The sequence below is a fragment of the Manis javanica genome, chromosome 2 (assembly GCF_040802235.1).
Source record: "Manis javanica isolate MJ-LG chromosome 2, MJ_LKY, whole genome shotgun sequence".
In the NCBI taxonomy this organism is placed as follows: Eukaryota; Metazoa; Chordata; class Mammalia; order Pholidota; family Manidae; genus Manis; species Manis javanica.
Window position 1 is genome coordinate 91,103,097 of NC_133157.1, and position 18,611 is coordinate 91,121,707.

Below are 18,611 nucleotides of genomic sequence, written 5' to 3' on the forward strand. Positions count from 1 at the left end.
TCTACATTACCAGTGAGTATAAAATACACAAGCAGTTTGAAAAAATGTCTGGCAGATTTATAAACTACATATATACCTACTATGGGATTTAGCAATTCCACTCCCAAGAGAATTAAAAACAGATATTCATACAAAGACTTGTACATTAATACTCACAGGAGCACTATATAACATCCAAATGGTGGAAAAAAATCTGAATATCCATCAGTGGATGAACAGATAACAAGCTATGGTCAATAGAATATTGATTGATTCAGCCATAAAAACTAGTGAGATACTAACACATGGACATGGATGAACATCAAAGACATTATGCTAATAAGTGAAAGCAGACAGATGCAGAGGGTCATACACTGTATGACTGCATTTACATAAAATGTCAGGACATGCAAATCCATGCAGAAAATGCACACTGATGGTGGTCAGGTGCTGGGGAAATGGGGAGCTTAAAGAGTAGGGGGTTTCCTCCTAGGGTGATGAAAGTTTGGAACTAGACAGAGGTGATGGCTGCAGAACACTGTGAACAAAATGCCACTGACTTTGTGCACTTTAAAATGGTCCATTTTATGTTACATGAATCTCAATAAAAATTAAAATACTGACATACATACATGATGTGAGGAAATCTCAAAAATATTACGCTGAGTTGAAAGATGCCTTACACAGAGGAGCATATAAAGTAAAGATGCCATTTATATGACATTCAAAAACAGGAGAAACTCATCAATGGCAGGAAAAAAAATCAGAACCAAATTTGCATTATTTCTTTCTGTGACCATTTTGCCCATTTTAACTGTCTTGGCTCTAAGATCAGGTGTTTCAGAGGAGAGGATTATTACATCAGTACCACAGGCCAACACTGTCACCAGCTATGTGCCTGTGGACAGGCAGGAATTTCATTTCCATCAGATACAGCTCTGTAACCTGTACAAGCACTTATATACCAGAGATTTTTAGGCCTACAATGTGGTCATACCATGTGGTAAGCTCCCCTTTTAATATAATCTATTTTCTAAAATAACTTGAGCATTATAATAGCTCAATAAGTGAGGTAAATTAGACAATAAGATAGTAAAGAAGCTAACCTTGAACCTTTGGTAACCACAAACTTAAAGCCTGCAATGGCAATAAGTACATATCTTTCAATAATCACCCTAAACGTAAATGGACTGAATTCACCAATCAAAAGACAACAGAGTAACAGAATGGATAAAAAAGCAAGACCCATCTTATATGCTGCTTACAAGAGACTCACCTCAAACCCAAAGACATGCACAGATTAAAAGTCAAGGGATGGAAAAAGATATTTCATGCAAACAACAGTGAGAAAAAAGCACGTGTTGCAATACTAATATCAGACAAAATAGACTTCAAAACAAAGAAAGTAACAAGAGATAAAGAAGGATATTATATAATGATAAAGGGATCAGTCCAACAAGAGGATATAACCATTATAAATATACATGCACCCAATACAGGAGCACCAACATATATGAAACAAATACTAACAGAATTAAAGGAGGAAACAGAATGCAATGCATTCATTTTGGGAGACTTTAACACGCCACTCACTCTTAAGGACAGATCCACCAGACAGAAAATAAGGAAGGACACAGAGGCACTGAACAACACACTTGAACAGATGGACCTCATAGACATCTATAGAACTCTACATCCAAAAGCAACAGGATACACATTCTTCTCAAGTGCACATGGAACATTCTCCAGAAAAGACCACATACTAGGCCACAAAAAGAGCCTCAGTAAATTCCAAAAGATTGAAATCCTACCAACCAACTTTTCAGACCACAAAGGTATAAAACTAGAAATAAATTGTACAAAGAAAGCAAAAAGGCTCACCAACACATGGAGGCTTAACAACATGTTCCTAAATAATGAATGGATCAACGACCGAATTAAAATGGAGATTCAGCAATATATGGAAACAAATGACAACAACAACACAAAGCTCCAACTACTGTGGGACGCAGAGAAAGCAGTCTTAAGAGGAAAGTATATAGCAATCCAGGCATATTTAAAGAAGGAAGAACAATCCCAAATGAATAGTCTAATGTCACAATTATCGAAATTGGAAAAAGAAGAACAAATGAGGCCTAAGGTCAGCAGAAAGAGGGACATAATAAAGATCAGAGAAGAAATAAATAAAATTGAGAAGAATAAAACAATAGAAAAAATCAATGAAACAAGAGCTCGTTCTTCGAGAGAATAAACAAAATAGATAAGCCTCTAGCCAGACTTATTAAGAGAAAAAGAGAATCAAAACACATCAACAGAATCAGAAACAAGAAAGGAAAAATCATGACTGACCCCACAGAAAAACCAAGAATTATTAGAGAATACTATAAAAACCTATATGCTAACAAACTGGAAAACCTAGGAGAAACGGACAACTTCCTAGAAAAATACAACCTTCCAAGACTGACCCAGAAAATCTGAACAGACAAATTACCAGCAATGAAACTGCAGTAATCAATGGTAATCAATTGATTACCAAGTAATGGTAATCAATAAACTACCCAAGAACAAAACCCCAGGGGCCAGATGGATTTACCTCGGAATTTTATCAGACATACAGAGAAGACATAATACTCATTCTCCTTAAAGTTTTCCAAAAAACAGAAGAGGAGGGAATACTCCCAAACTCATTCTATGAAGCCAACATCACCCTAATACCAAAACCAGGCAAAGACCCCACCAAAAAAGAAAACTACAGACCAATATCCCAATGAACGCAGATGCAAAAATACTCAACAAAATATTAGCAAACTGAATTCAAAAATACGTCAAAAGGATCCCCATGACCAAGTGAGATTCATCTCAGGGATGCAAGGATGGTACAACATTGGAAAATCCATCAACATCATCACCACATCAACAAAAAGAAAGACAAAAACCACATGATCATCTCCATAGATGCTGAAAAAGCATTCAACAAAATTCAACACCCATTCATGATAAAAACGCTCAACAAAATGGGCATAGAGGGCAAGTACCTCAACATAATAAAGGCCATATATGATAAACACACAGCCAATATCATACTGAACAGTGAGAAGCTGAAAGCTTTTCCTCTGAGAACGGAAACAAGACAGGGATGCCCACTCTCCCCACTGTTATTCAACATAGTACTGGAGGTCCTAGCCATGGCAATTAGACAAAACAAAGAAATACAAGGAACCCAGATTGGTAAAGAAGAAGTTAAATTGTCACTATTTGCAGATGACATGATATTGTACATAAAAAACCCTAAAGACTTCACTCCAAAATTACTAGAACTAATATCAGAATTCAGCAAAGTTGCAGGATACAAAATTAATACACAGAAATCTGTGGCTTTCCTATACACTAACAATGAACTAATAGAAATAGAAATCAGGAAAACAATTCCATTCACAATAGCATCAAAAAGAATAAAACACCTAGGAATACACCTAACCAAGGAAGTGAAAGACCTATACCCTGAAAACTATAAGACACTCTTAAGAGAAATTAAAGAGATCACTAACAAATGGAAACTCATCCCATGCTCCTGGCTAGGAAGAATTAATATTGTCAAAATGGCCATCCTGCCCAAAACAATATACAAATTTGATGCAATCCCTATCAAATTACCAACAGCATTCTTCAATGAACTGGAACAAATAGTTTAAAAATTCATATGCAAACACCAAAGACCCCGAATGGTGAAAGCAATCCTGAGAAGGAAGAATAAAGTTGGGGGGGGATCTCACTCTCCAACTTCAAGCTCTACTACAAAGCCACAGTAATCAAGACAATTTGGGACTGGCACAAGAACAGAGTCACAGACCAATGGAACAGAATAGAGACTCCAAACATTAACCCAAACATATATGGTAAACTAATATTCAATAAAAGAGCCATGGACATACAATGGGGAAATGACAGTCTCTTCAACAGATGGTGCTGGCAAAACTGGACAGCTACATGTAAGAGAATGAAACTGGATCACTAACTCCACACACAAAAGTAAATTCGAAATGGATCAAAGACTTGAACATAGTCATGAAACCATAAAACTCTTAGAAAAAAACATAGGCAAAAATCTCTTAGACATAAACATGAGTGACCTCTTGTTGAACATATCTCCCCGGGCAAAGGAAACAAAAGCAAAAATGAACAAGTGGGACTATATCAAGCTGAAAAGCTTCTGTACAGCAAAGGACTCCATCAATAGAACAAAAAGGTATCCAACACTATGGGAGAATATATTCGTAAATGACAGATCCAATAAAGGGTTGACATCCAAAATATATAAAGAGCTCACACACCTCAACAAACAAAAAGCAAATAAACCAATTAAAAAATGGGCAGAGGAGCTGAGTAGACAGTTCTCTAAAGAAGAAATCCAGATGGTCAACAGACACATGAAAAGATGCTCTACATCGTTTGTCATTAGAGAAATGCAAATTAAAACCACAATGAGATATCACCTCATACCAGTAAGGATGGCTACCATCCAAAAGACCAACAACAACAAATGTTGGCGAGGTTGTGGAGAAAGGGGAACCCTCCTACACTGCTGGTAGGAATGCAAATTAGTTCAACCATTATGGAAAGCAGTATGAAGGTTCCTCAAAATGCTCAAAATAGACTTACCATTTGACCCAGGAATTCCACTTCTAGGAATTTACCCTAAGAATGCAGCACTCCAGGTTGAAAATGACAGATGCACCCCTATGTTTATTGCTGCACTATTTACAATAGCCAAGATATGGAAGCAACCTAAGTGTCCATCAGTAGATGAATGGATAAAGATGTGGTACATATACACAATGGAATATTACTCAGCCATAAGAAAAAAAAAGATCCTACCATTTGCAACAACATGGATGGAGCTAGAGGGTATTATGCTCAGTGAAATAAGCCAGGTGGAGAAAGATAAGTACCAAATGATTTCACTCATATGTGCAGTATAAGAAAAAAGGAAAACTTAAGGAACAAAACAGCAGCAGAATCACAGAATCCAAGAATGGACTAACAGTTACCAAAGGGAAAGGGACTGGGGAGGATAGGTGGGAAGGGAAGGATAAGGGTGGGGAAAAAGAAAGGGGGCAATATGATTAGCATGTATAGTGTGAGGGGGCACGGGGAGGGCTATGCAACACAGAGAAGACAAGTAGTGATTTTACAGCATCTTACTAAGTTGATGGACAGTGACTGTGAAGGGGTATGTTGGGGGGACTTGGTGAAGGGGGGAGCCTAGTAAACATAATGTCTTTCATGTAATTGTAGATTAATGATACCAAAATTAAAAAATAAATAAATAACTTTAGCAATTTAAAAAGAATTTTGTGGTAAACACATGCAACATAAAAGCTTAGACTATTTTAACTGTCCTTAAGTGCACAATTCAGTGGCATCAATTACATTCACGATGTTGTACAACCCCCACAATCCATTTCTAAAAGTTTCTCATCCCCAAACTGAAAACTTGTCCCTGTTAAACAGTATCTCCCATTGTCCAACCCCTTACCCCTACTAACCTCTAATCTACTTTCTATGAATTGGACTATTTTAGGCATTGTATGTAAGTGGAGTCATACATATTTGTCCTTTTGGCTCTGACTTCTTTCACTGAGCATAATGTTTTTAAGTTTATCCATGTCTTGGCATATGTCAGAATTTCCTTCTTTTTTAAGGCTGAGTAATACTCCATTAGCATGCACATAAATTTTCATCATCCATTAATGTGTTGATACACATTTTGAGCGTTTCCACCTTTGAGCTATTAATGCACAATGCTGCCATGAACACCAGCAGTACAAGCGCCTAAATCTGTGTTTTTAGTTTTTTTGGGTACATACAGAGGAGTGGAATTGCTGGACCATATGGCAACTCTATATTTAGCTTTCTGAGAAACCGCCAGACTGTTTTCCAAAGCAGCTGTACCATTTTACATTTCTACAAGCAATATAACAAGGGTTCCAAATACTCCAAATCCTTCCTAACACTTGCTATTTTCCATGATTTCGATTATAGCTACCGTAGCAGGAATAAAGAACTATCTCTTTGTGGTTTTGACTTGCATTTATCTAATGACTAATGATGTTGAGCATCTTTTCATGTGTTATTGGCCAGCTGCACACAAGCTTGTGGAGAAATGTCTTTTCCAGTCCTTTGCCCCCTTTTTAATGGGTATTTGTTGAGTTGCAGAAGTTCTTACACTTGGACGGTAAACCCTTATCAGATACCTGATTTGCATATTATCTCTCATATTCTGTTAGGTAAACTGTCTTTCCATTTTCTTGATAATGTCCTCTGGTACACAAGATTTTAATTTAAATGAAACATAATACATCAATTTTTGCTTTTGTCGTCTGTGCTTTGGAGTCCTATGTAAAAATTAATTGTCTAATCCTAGTTCATGAAGGTTAGCTCTTGTATCTAGACTGCTGATCTATTCTGAGGTAATTTTTGTATACAGTATGAGGTAGGGGGTACCAAAAACATTTTTGGAGATTGTTATTCTTTTAATGAACTCAGCACCCTTGTCAAAGATCAACTGGCCACAGATATGTGGGTTTACTTCTGCACTCTCAATCCTCTTCCTCTCATAGCTATCTATCCTTATCCCAGTATCATACTATTTTGATTAGATATAAATAACTTGAGAGATCAATTAAAGATGGCAACATGAGAGGTGAGACAGAGAACTCCTCCCCAAACCACATATATTACGAAAATATAGTTAATATCACAAATCCTAAAAGAGAAACAGGAAAGAAGGCTGCACCAGACTGCATACACCTGGAGAACAGAGCAGACATCACAAAACAGGGTAACGTACCAAAGCCCTGATCTGCTAGGACCCAAGCCCTTCCCACACCCCAGCTCACCTGTAGGAGGAAGAAAAACGGGGCGGGGAGGGGGTGGAAGCCTAGGACTGCTGAACACCCAGCCCTGGAGATCTGCTTTGGAGAACAAACCTACATTGCATGGTGTTCTGGAGATTAGTGGGGTTGGAAAGCTAAGACAGGTGGAATATTTGAGAGACTGAGATTCCAACCATTTGTAGAGGATGGGGATCCACATCCGGCCACTCTGGGACAAAGGAAAGGCCGGCGGTCTGAGAGGCTTCCTAGCAGCGAGAGGGCTGCTGAAGGGACAGGGTCTGCACAGAGCTTGTGGCACAGGAGAAGGGATAGGTGAAAAGGTTGTATGGGCATACTCTGCCATGCAGGTTGGGAACTTTGAGGAGCTTCAGGTGCTCCATCCTCCTGGCTGGCTACTGAGCTCCAAGGCACCCCCCCAACTGTGATATGCAGCTAGCTGCACCTTCCTCCTGGCCTGCCGATACTGGCTCACAAACTGGCAGTCACTGCGCTGGCCTCAGGACAGCCAGAGGGAGGCCCCGCCTATGACAGCTATACAAACAAAGCACAGAGGCTTACACCTGTGTGCTTGGCCCACTGGCTATGACACTGGTGACAGGGACTGCAACCAGGAAGCAGGAAACAGTTCTTTCCTCCCCCAAGGCACCAGTGCCGCTCCCCTGCGACCCCGAACCTCAACCCAGGGGCTCAGCAGCTCCACAGACTAGCACTTTTGGGCACTAGAGGACGCCACACAGAACTATGAAACGTCAAAGGAACATGGTTCAGACCAAAATCTCACAAACCCCAGAAAGAGGGCCAAAGGAAACTGCACTCACCAATCTTCCTGAAAGAGAGTTCAAAATCAAAATCATAAACATGCTCATGTAGGTAAAGAAAAGTATTCAAGAACTCAGGAAAAATTTAGGACAGAGATTCAATCATTAAGGAATTCCATATCGGAAATGCAACATACAATGGAGGGATTTAAAAGCAGATTAGATGTAGAAGAAGAGACGGTAAATGGAATAGAAATTAGAGAAGAGGAATACAAAGAAGCTGAGGCCAGAGAGAAAAAGGATCTCTAAGAATGAAATAATACTGAGAGAACTATGTGACCAATTCAAACGGAACAATAGTCGCATTATAGGGGTACCAAAAGAAGAAGACAGAGAAAAAGGGATAGAAAGTGTCATTGAGGAGGTAATTGCTGAAAACTTTCCCAAGCTGGGGAAGGAGATAGTCTCTCAGGCCATGGAGGTGCACAGATCTCCCAACACAAGGGACCCAAGGAAGACAACACCAAGACATATAATAATTAAAATGGCAAAGATCAAGGATAAGGACAGACTATTAAAAGCAGCCAGAGAGAGAAATAAGATGACATACAGAGGAAAACCCATCAGGCTATCATCAGATTTCTCAACAGAAACCTTAGAGGCCAGAATGGAGTGGCATGATATATTAATACGCAATGAAACATAAGGGCCTCGAACCAAGAATACTCTACCCGGTAAGGTTATCATTTAAATTTGAAGGAGGGAGTAAACAATTTTCAGATAAGCAAAAGCTGAGAGAATTTACTTCCCACAAACCACCTCTATACTACATTTTGAGGGACTGCTATAGATGGAAGTATTCCTAAGGCTAAATAACTGTCACTAGGGGAAATAAAACCACAGCAAAGTAGAACAATTAATTAATAAACAGATACAAAATCAAATCAACTACCCCCAAAGTCAATCAAGGAATAGACAAAGAGTACAGAATATGATACCTAATATATAAAGAATGGAGGAGGAGGAAAAAAAAAAGTTAACCCTTAGGAGGTGTTTGTAATAGCATACTAAGTGAGTTAAATTAGACTGTTAGATAGTAAGGGAATTACCCTTGAACCTTTGGTAACCACGAATCTAAAGCCTGCAATGGCAATAAGTACATACCTATCGATAATCACTGTAAATGTAAACAGTCTGAATACAGCAATCAAAAGACACAGAATCACTGAATGGATAAAAAAACAAGACCCATCTATATGCTGTCTATGAGAGACTCACTTCAAACCTAAAGATGTACACAGACTGAAAGTAAAGTGATGGAAAAGACATTTCATGCAACCAATAGGGAGAAAAAAGCAGGAGTTGCAGTACTTGTATCAGACAAAATAGACTTCAAAACAAAGAAAGTAACAAGAGACAAAGGACATTACATAATGATAAAGGGGTCAGTCCAAAAAGAGGATATAACTATTATAAATATCTATGAACCCAACACAGGATCACCTACATATGTGAAACAAATACTAACAGAATTAAAGGGGGAAATAGAATGCAATGCATTCATTCTAGGAGACTTCAAAACACCACTCATTCCAAAGGACAGATCAACCTGACAGGAAATAAGTAAGGACACAGAAACACTGAACAATATATTAGAACAGATGGACCTAATGGACAACTACAGAACACTCCATCCAAAAGCAACAGAATACACATCTTCTCAAGTGTACAGGGAATATTTTCAAGAATAGATCATACACTAGGCAACAAAAAAGCCTTGAAATTGTACTAACCAGCTTCTCAGATCACAAAGGTATGAAACTAGAAATAAATTACACACAGAAAATAAAAAAGCCCACAAATACATGGAAGCATAATAACATAAATAATCAATGGATCAATGACCAAATAAAAACAGAAATCAAGCAATATGTGGAGACAAATGACAACAATAAATCAACACCACAAAATCTGTGGGACACAGCGTAGGCCATGCTAGGAGGGAAGTATACTGTAATACAGACCTACCTACAGGAAGAAGAACAATACCAAACGAACAGTCTAAACTCACAATTAATGAAACTAGAAAAACAACAAATGAGGCCCAAAGTCAGTAGAAGGAGGGACACAATAAAGATTAGAGCAGAAATAAATAATATCGAGAAGAATAAAACAATCAAAAGAATCAGTGAAAGCAGGTGTTGGTTCTTTGAGAAAATAAACAAAAGAGATAAATGCCTAGCCAGACTTATCAAGGAAAAAAAAAGTTCACTAACATAAACAGAATGAGAAATGAGAAAGGAAAAATCACTATGGACACCACTTGTATTCAGAAATGCAAAGAATTATGAGAGAATGCTATGAAAAATTATATGCTAACAAACTGGATGATCTAGAAGAAATGGACAACTTTCTAGAAAAATACAATCTTCCAATGCTGACCCAGGAAGAAACAGAAAATCTGAATGGACCAATTACCAGCAAGGAAATTGAACTGGTAATCAAAAAATTACCCTAGAAAAAAACTCCTGGATCAGATGGTTTCATTGCTGAATTTTATCAAACATTTAGTGAAGATCTATACCCATCCTCCTTAAAGTTTTCCAAAAAGTAGAAGAGGAGGGAGTGTTTCCAAACTCATTCTACGAGGCCAGCATCACTCTAATACCAAAACCAGGCAAAGACACCAAAAAAAAATTACAGACCAATATCCCTGATGAACATAGATGCAAAAATACTCAACAAAGTATTAGCAAACCGAATTAAAAAATACATCAAAAAGACCATCCATCATGATCAAGTAGGATTTATTCCAGGGATGCAAGGATGGTACAACTTTCGAAAATCCACCATCATCATCCATTATATCAACAACAAGGACAAAAACCACATGATCATCTCCATAGATGCTGAAAAAGCATTTGACAAAATTCAACAGCCATTCATGATAAAAACTCTCAACAAAATGGGTATAGAGGGCAAGTACCTCAACATAATAAAGGCCATATATGACAAGCCCACAGCCAACATCATACTTAACAGTAAGAAGCTAAAAGCTTTTCCTTTAAGATCGGGAACAAGACAAGGATGCCCACTCTCCCCACTTTTATTCAACATAGTTCTGGAGGTCCTAGCCATGGCAATCAGACAACACAAAGAAATAAAAGGCATGCAGACTGGCAAGGAAGAAGTTATACTGTCCCTGTTTGCAGATGACATGATATTGTACATAAAAAACCTTAAAGAATCCATTCCAAAACTACTAGATCTAATATCTGAATTCAGCAAAATTGCAGGATACAAAATTAATACACAGAAATCTGTTGCATTCCTATAAACTAATGATGAACTAACAGCAAGAGAAATCAGGAAAACAAATCCACACAATTGCATCAAAAAGAAGAAAATACCTAGGAATAAACCTAACCAAGGAAGTGAAAGACCTATACTCTGAAAACTAAAAGACACTCATCAGAGAAATTAAAGAAGATACCAATAAATGGAAACACATCCCATGCTCATGGGTAGGAAGAATTAATGTCAAAATGGCCATCCTGCCTAAAGCAATCTACAGATTCAATGCAATCCCCATCAAAATACCAACAGCATTCTTTAATGAACTACAGCAAATAGTTCTAAAATTCATATGGAACCACAAAAGACCCCGAATAGCGAAAGCAATCCTGAGAAGGAAGAATAAAATGGGGGCGGGAGGAGGGGGGATTACACTCCCTGACTACATGCTCTACTACAAAGCCACAGTAATCTAGACAATTTGGTACTGGCACAAGAACAGATCCACAGACCAGTGGAACAGACTAGAGAGCCCAGATATAAACCCAAGCATATATGGTCAACTGATATACGATAAAGGAGCCATGGCTATATAATGGGCACATAGCCTCTTCAATAGCTGGTGTTGGCAAAACTGGACAGCTACGTGCAAGAGAATGAAACTGGATTATTGTCTAACCCCATACACAAAAGTAAACTCAAAATGGATCAAAGACATCAGTGTAAGTCATGAAACCATAAAACTCTTAGAAGAAAACATAGGCAAAAATCTCTTGAATATAAACATGAGCAACTTTTTCCTGAACGCATCTGCTTGGGCAAGGGAAACAAAATAAAAAATGAACAAATGGGACTACATCATGCTAAAAAGCTTCTGTACAGCAAAGGACACTATCAGCAGAACAAAAAGGCATCCTACAGTATGGGAGTATATATTTGTAAATGACATATCCGACAAGGGGTTAACATCCAAAATATATAAATAGCTCAAATGCCTCAACACCCAAAAATCAAACAACCCTACTAAAAAATGGGTGGAGGATATTGTGAACAGACAATTCTCCAAAGAAGAAATTCAGATGGCCAACAGGCACATGAAAAGATGCTCCACATCGCTAATTATCAGGAAAATGCAAATTAAAACCACAATGAGATATCACCTCACACCAGTTAGGATGGCCAACATAGAAAAGAATAGGAACAACAAATGCTGGCGAGGATGTGGAGAAAGGGGAACCCTCCTACACTGCTGGTGGGAATGTAAACTAGTTCAACCATTATGGAAAGCAGTATGGAGGTTCCTCAAAAAACTCAAAATAGAAATACCATTTGACCCAGGAATTTCACTCCTAGGAATTTACCCTAAGAATGCAGGATTCCCGTTTCAAAATGACATATGAACCCCTATGTTTATCACAGCACTATTTACAACAGCCAAGACATGGAAGCAACCTAAGTGTCCATCAGTAGATGAATGGATAAAGAGGATGTGGTACATATACACAATGGAATATTATTCAGCCAGAAGAAGAAAACAAATCCTACCATTTGCAACAACATGGACGGAGCTAGAGGGTATTGCGCTCAGTGAAATAAGTCAAGTGGAGAAAGACAAGTACCAAATGATTTCACTCATCTGTGGAGCATAAGAACAAAGCAAAAACTGAAGGAACAAAACAGCAGCAGATTTATCCAAGAATGAACTAACAGTTGCCAAAGGGAAAGGGACAGGGAGTGGGGAACGTGGGGGTGGGAAGGGAGGGAGAAGGGGAATAAGGCACATTACATTAGCACACATAATGTGTGGGGGTGGCACGGGGAAGGCAGTATAACACAGAGAAGACAAGTAGTGATTCTATAGCATCTTACTGCACTGATGGACAGTGACTGTAATGGGGTATGTGGTGGGGACTTGATAATGTGGAGAATCTACTAACCACAATGTTGTTCATTTAATTGTATATCAATGATATCACAAAAAAACCCAACCTTTGATTACAAGATAAAGTAGTCACAGAATGGCCCACCTGGAAATGACCCTGCACCACTCGTCTGAGATGAAGCCTCTTACCTGAGAACACCACTGGTCTGGAGGACTGCTTTGCATTCTGGGAGTGCTGCTTCTTTTCCAGTGCTGTCAGCATGCCCCCCAAATCCAACTGCACTGGAACTCGACTCTTCTTTCCACTACTCTTAAAATTATTCTACAAAGTTAAAAGGTCAGAAGTGTATTTATAATACTGTACTTTACAAACTGTTTTTCATTTTATGACAAAAAGTTGTATAAAAGATAAAATGAAAGATTCAGACTATAAAAGTCTTTAAAAAATTAAAAGAATGAGTGTTTATTTCTTTCTTCTTTTCTCATAACATGGGTTTTACATTAAACCACTCACGCTTCTGTTACACCTACTTTGTGAGTAACAGATAAGATGCCACAGCGTGTAAAGTATTCAGCTGCAAGTGTGCAGGGGTGGTTAACTGGTTGGTACCACTGCCTCATGAGCACCATTCATTCTCCAGCTGCCTAAGTGAGCCAACCAGCTGCCATGAAATCAGAGGCATATGTCCAAACCATGCCTGGCAGATAAGAATTAAATTTAGGCAGAGTCTAATATCCTCTCAACAAGTTAATTCTGAGACAGTTGTGATCTGGGTCTGAGACTGCATAAAAGGCCACAGGGGCATGCTGCTGCCCATGTGCCTCCCACTCCACGCCTGCTCTCTTGCCCACCACTCTCTTCCCTGGTGCCAGGAGTCCCACCAGATAAGGGCTCACGAAAAGGGTGAGTGCTAAGTATAACACAGGTGGGCTACACAGACCTCCACAGGGATGGAAGATTATAGCCAAATTATAATGTGGGGATTCAGAGTTAACACAAGGATCCAGAATTTTGCCTTTCACAAATTTGAAAATAATTACCCCACTTTGAAAAGAAAATGATGATGAACATGCTATAGAAGAAATGGCCAGAAGTATATAAGTTCTCTATCCAGATTATGGACAAAAAGTTCACCCCCAGCTCCAGTGGGGCTGGGGCACAAGACAGCTATCTCTTCACCTTGCCCTGACTCCTTTGGTGGCTCTCATTTTATTTCCATCAGATGTTACTGCCTCACAAAGGAATTCTGTTTCCTGAATCAACTGAGCAGTATCTTATTCTTTAAATCAACAATTCTGGCAGTTTGTGTTTGCCTGCTTTCTGATGGAGTGGTTACCAAGTCTTACTGCAAAAGTGCCAAGCATTTTAGCTGAAGGACAGTTTCATTTCAACATACTGGATGTAGTTCTCCAATGAAGGAATGACTCATAACAAAACGACCTGTCTTGGTATATACAAAGAAGTCTGGAAAATAGTTTTTCTTAAGAGTTTAGTTTAGCAAGAAAAATTAAGCCTAAAGCAACTGTGGTTGCAATCTAAAAATTACCTGCGGCTGCTGTTTAGACTGAAATTTCGGAGACTCTACTCTGTCTCTTCTTTCAGATGCAACTGCCAGATTGGGAAATTCCTCGGCATCCTAAGTAAACCACACACCCTTTAGCTCTTCATGAATCACAGAATCAAACATGCCCGGGTGCAACCTTCTCCTTGCTTGTGTTTTCTTTCTATAATAAGCTCCCATAAAAGTTCTCAAGATAATGCAAAACAGCCAAAACAAACTGCAACATAAGGGCTTCGTTTAATTCACTCTTAGAAAAATTTGAAGACTGCAGTTCTAAATCTCCCACCCCACAGAATGGGTGGCCGCCCCACCCAAGAATGTGGGTGCCCCAAGCAGTCCACAGAACTGCTCCAAGCACCCATCCTTCAACTGTGTTTCCATCAGAGAAACCATTTGTCTGGACTCAGGAGGAGTAAATACCCTGTCACACATGCTGATCCCAGGCTAGAAAACAGAAAAAAGGGCACCAGGCCTCTAAGCAACTTTGAAATCATTTAAAAATACCTTAAATATTGTTGTCAGCATTTGAGGTGCCCTGGAGAAGTTATGTGGGAAGTAAGGGCAGAAATATGAACTATTCATTGGCCTAACCCATAATGCTCTACCACAATTGTGGGTCTTCAAACATGTAACCTCACTATCCTTGGACGAATGTTCTTAGAGCTTTGGGAGCCCCCAGGTTGTGGGAAAGCCTCATGCTTGACCCTAAGCTGGATGCTGGGCAGCACAGCTAGAAACCCTTCTGCCAGCACCAGGAGCCGGGCTGCTAAGTCATGAAACAGAGCCCAGACAGCTCCTGGGAGGACAGGGGCATTCTTGGGGCACCACAAGACAATTTAAAGGGCACCTTCAGAAGCCAGGGCCCATGACGGAAATATGGTATTCTGAATTTCCCTCTAAGTGAAGCACACTGCATGAAGATTTCAGGACAGAGAAGGAGGTCCTGCAAAAGGGGGCATGCGTAAGCAAGGGAACAAGCAGGTAACATGCTGGGGGAACTGTGAGTGCTGCAGCACACAAGCCATTAGGTTCAGTCCAAGTAGTCTTCCTCCAGACCACTCATCCCTGCAAATGCTCATTGATGCCTGCTCTGAGACAGGCACTACGCTGACTCTGGAATGATGGAGTGGAGAACACGGGTGACAACTATTTTCTTTAGCAATGGGAAAATGACTCGTAAAGAAAATGGTGGAGATTTTCACTTTGGAAACCAGCATGAACTCGTATTTCTATTAAGACAAACCCAATTACATCATACAAGGTGAGTAATAAATATAAATGTACTTCAATCCTTGGAGGCTCCTGAACTGTCAGGACTTCATATTTCGACTTAGACTTTTCTTTCTTTTTCTTATTCTTTCTTGAGGCTTCATTTTGCTGATGGTCTCCACCTTGTGATACTCTGGACTAGAACAAAAAACAAAGCAGAAACTATGGGTTTTAAAGACAGTCAATATAAATATTTAATTCCATGTATCACAGCAAACTTAAGGTATCAAACTGTATAACTACATGGCAGTTTTATTCAGGGTTTGGCTACTGATTCACTATTTTCCAAAGAGCCAGCATTCAGCACAATAATTCTAAAGGAAAAATAACCTGTTAAAATATATGTCATGTCCATATCTGATAAGGGGTTAACACCCAAAATATATAAAGAACTCACATGCCTCAACACCCAAAAAGCAAATAACCCTATTAAAAAATGGGTGGAGGATATGAACAGACAATTCTCCAAAGGAGTTTAGATGGCCAATAGGCATATGAAAAGATGCTCCACATCACTAATTATCCGGGAAATGTAGATTAAAACCACAATGAGATATCACCTCACACCAGTTAGGATGGCCAACATCGAAAAGACTGGGAACAACAAATGCTGGTGAGGATGCAGAGAAAAGGAAACCCTCCTACACTGCTGGTGGGAATGCAAATTGGTACAACTGCTTTCGAAAGCAGTATGTAGTTTCCTCAGAAACTAAAAACAAATACCATTTAACCCAGGAATTCCACTCCTAAGAATTTACCATAAGATAAAAACAAGATCTCAGATTCAAAAAGACATATGCACCCCTATGTTTATCGCAGCACTATTTACAATAGCCAAGATATGGAAGCAACCTACGTGTCCATCAGTAGATGGAATGGATAAAGAAGAGGTGGTACATATACAGAATGGAATATTATTCAGCCATAAGAAGAAAATAAATTCTACCATTTGCAACCACATGGATGGAACTAGAGGGTATTATGCTCAGTGAAATAAGCCAGGTGGAGAAAGAGAAGTACCAAATGATTTCACTTATTTGTGGAATATAACAACAAAGCAAAACTGAAGGAACAAAACAGCAGCAGATTCACAGACTCCAAGAAGGGACTAGTGGTTACCAAAGGAGAGGGGTTGGAGAGAGTGAGCAGGGAGGAAGGGAAAAGGGGATTAAGGGGCATTATGAGCAGCACACATAACATAGGGGGGTCACAGGGAAGGCAGTATAGCATAGAGAAGACAAGTAGTGACTCTAAAGCATCTTATTATGCTAATGGACAGTGACTTGCAATGGGGTGTGGCAGGTACTTAATAATATGGGTGAATATAATAACCACAGTGTTGCTCATGTGACTCCTTCATATGATTGTATAAGAATGATACCCTAATAAAAAAAAAAGAAAATATGCATTATGTCCAATTATCTTGAAACTGGTGGATTTGGATATAACCTAGTTTTCAGCTTGAGGAGGCCCCACTAATGATTTTTCTGATACCAACTTCCTTTCTTAAATCCAGGTGGGCCATTCCTACCTCCACAGCCAGCGAGCCCAAACCCTGACTGCATAGGACCTTTGCACTCACACCCACACCTGGATCTAGGCGAGGCCTGACCCTCATTCTGGCTCCAGCCATACCATTTCTGCCTAGTCCCTCCCTCTCTATTCCCCTGTGAGCACTAGTCACTACCTGACTGGCTGTGGGCCTGCTGGTGCTTGCTAGGCTCTCCACGAGAATGAAGGCCCTCAGAGGACAGGGCCTTTTTATGTTTAGTGCCTGCTTTATCCCCAAAGGGCACTACCCTCCTACCCTCCAGAGGTAAAAGCTTCAGTGGCTATTAAATACAATAGTTTGCTACTGACCTAGAGAGGCTCTCAGTGACATTTTAAGTGAAAGGCAACTTATATGGGTAGTATGTATAGAAAGATCCCATTTTTGTTTAAAAAAAAAAAAAAAAACCCAAAACCTAAAAACCAAAGCAAACCTCTAGGTTTTCAGGAGCCCAAGGTAGACTATGTACCAGGCTATTAATGCAGACTCCGCTGAGGGATAGGCAAAAGAGAGGTGTGGGAAAGATGACCTTTTCTGTAATCAGATCCTTCTGGTATTAGATTTGTTACTCTGGTAATAAAAATCCACATCACAGAGTGTTAGAGGGAAACCCATTGTGACCACTACCATCCCTGCTGTGTATAATACAAAGCCACCTGGGTATAAGATTACAGGAGATGTTAATCTTCTCATCTTTGATCTCAGAATTTTTCTAAAATCAACTTTTCTTACACCTATAATTTAAAAATAGTTCTTAAAAATAATGAGACAATAAAACAAGATCTCCTTCTTAGAATGTTAACGGCCTACAAGGTAAACTGGTTCAGGCAGTGACCTTGGCAGCCAGATCAGAGAACCAACTAGGTGCCTGTGGTGCAAGCCACGCTCAGACATCTCCATGGGTGCTCAGAGGGGGTCTGCCAATGTGTGCACAAAGCTGTGGGGAATAGGCCTCCAGCCTGCCTGCACTGTGACTGTTTCCAGCACACGCTCTCAGTTAGCAGGGCATACACACACAGCACCTGTTTGTGTGGGATGGATGGGCTGTGACAATGGAAATCAAGAAATATCTCGTATCAGAAGGATAGTCATTGCACTGAGCAAACACGGTTTTATTCCAATCTAAAATAACATCTCAGTACATAGGGTAAACCAAGAACAACATTTAGACGAATAAAACAGGCTCCTCAAGAAACAATCCAGGGACTGATAAGAATGACAGCTTAAAAATGAGTTGAAAGGAAAAAACGGATTCTGAAATACTACCTTACACTAAGTAAGTTGCAAGTAACCAAGAATCAGTAACACAGACCAGATGACTGCAAACTGTGGGAATCAATTATTTTACTACAAGTACCCTAGTAGGTGAAAGCAACGCAACAGACAGGAGAGTAGAGGAAGAAGTGCAGCACTTTTTACACC

At 39.4% G+C, this 18,611-nt stretch overlaps 1 protein-coding gene across 13 annotated transcripts in view; it reads right to left on the reverse strand.

The window, feature by feature from the left end:
* SECISBP2 (SECIS binding protein 2) overlaps positions 1-18,611 on the reverse strand; it is a 54,072-nt gene that overhangs the window by 22,095 nt on the left and 13,366 nt on the right. For 11 of the 13 annotated variants that reach the window (XR_005058929.2, XM_037009745.2, XM_037009742.2 and 8 more), the window contains 3 exons: positions 15,656-15,778; positions 14,357-14,446; positions 12,999-13,131 (listed from right to left, as the gene is read on the reverse strand). Coding sequence is in view for 12 of the 13 variants with exons in the window: in XM_037009745.2 (XP_036865640.2) it covers positions 12,999-13,131; positions 14,357-14,446; positions 15,656-15,778 (346 nt within the window). In the remaining variant the exon portion in view is untranslated. The remainder of the gene's footprint in view (positions 1-12,998; positions 13,132-14,356; positions 14,447-15,655; positions 15,779-18,611) is intronic. The other 2 variants (XM_017654967.3, XM_017654966.3) reach the window with 1 other exon arrangement.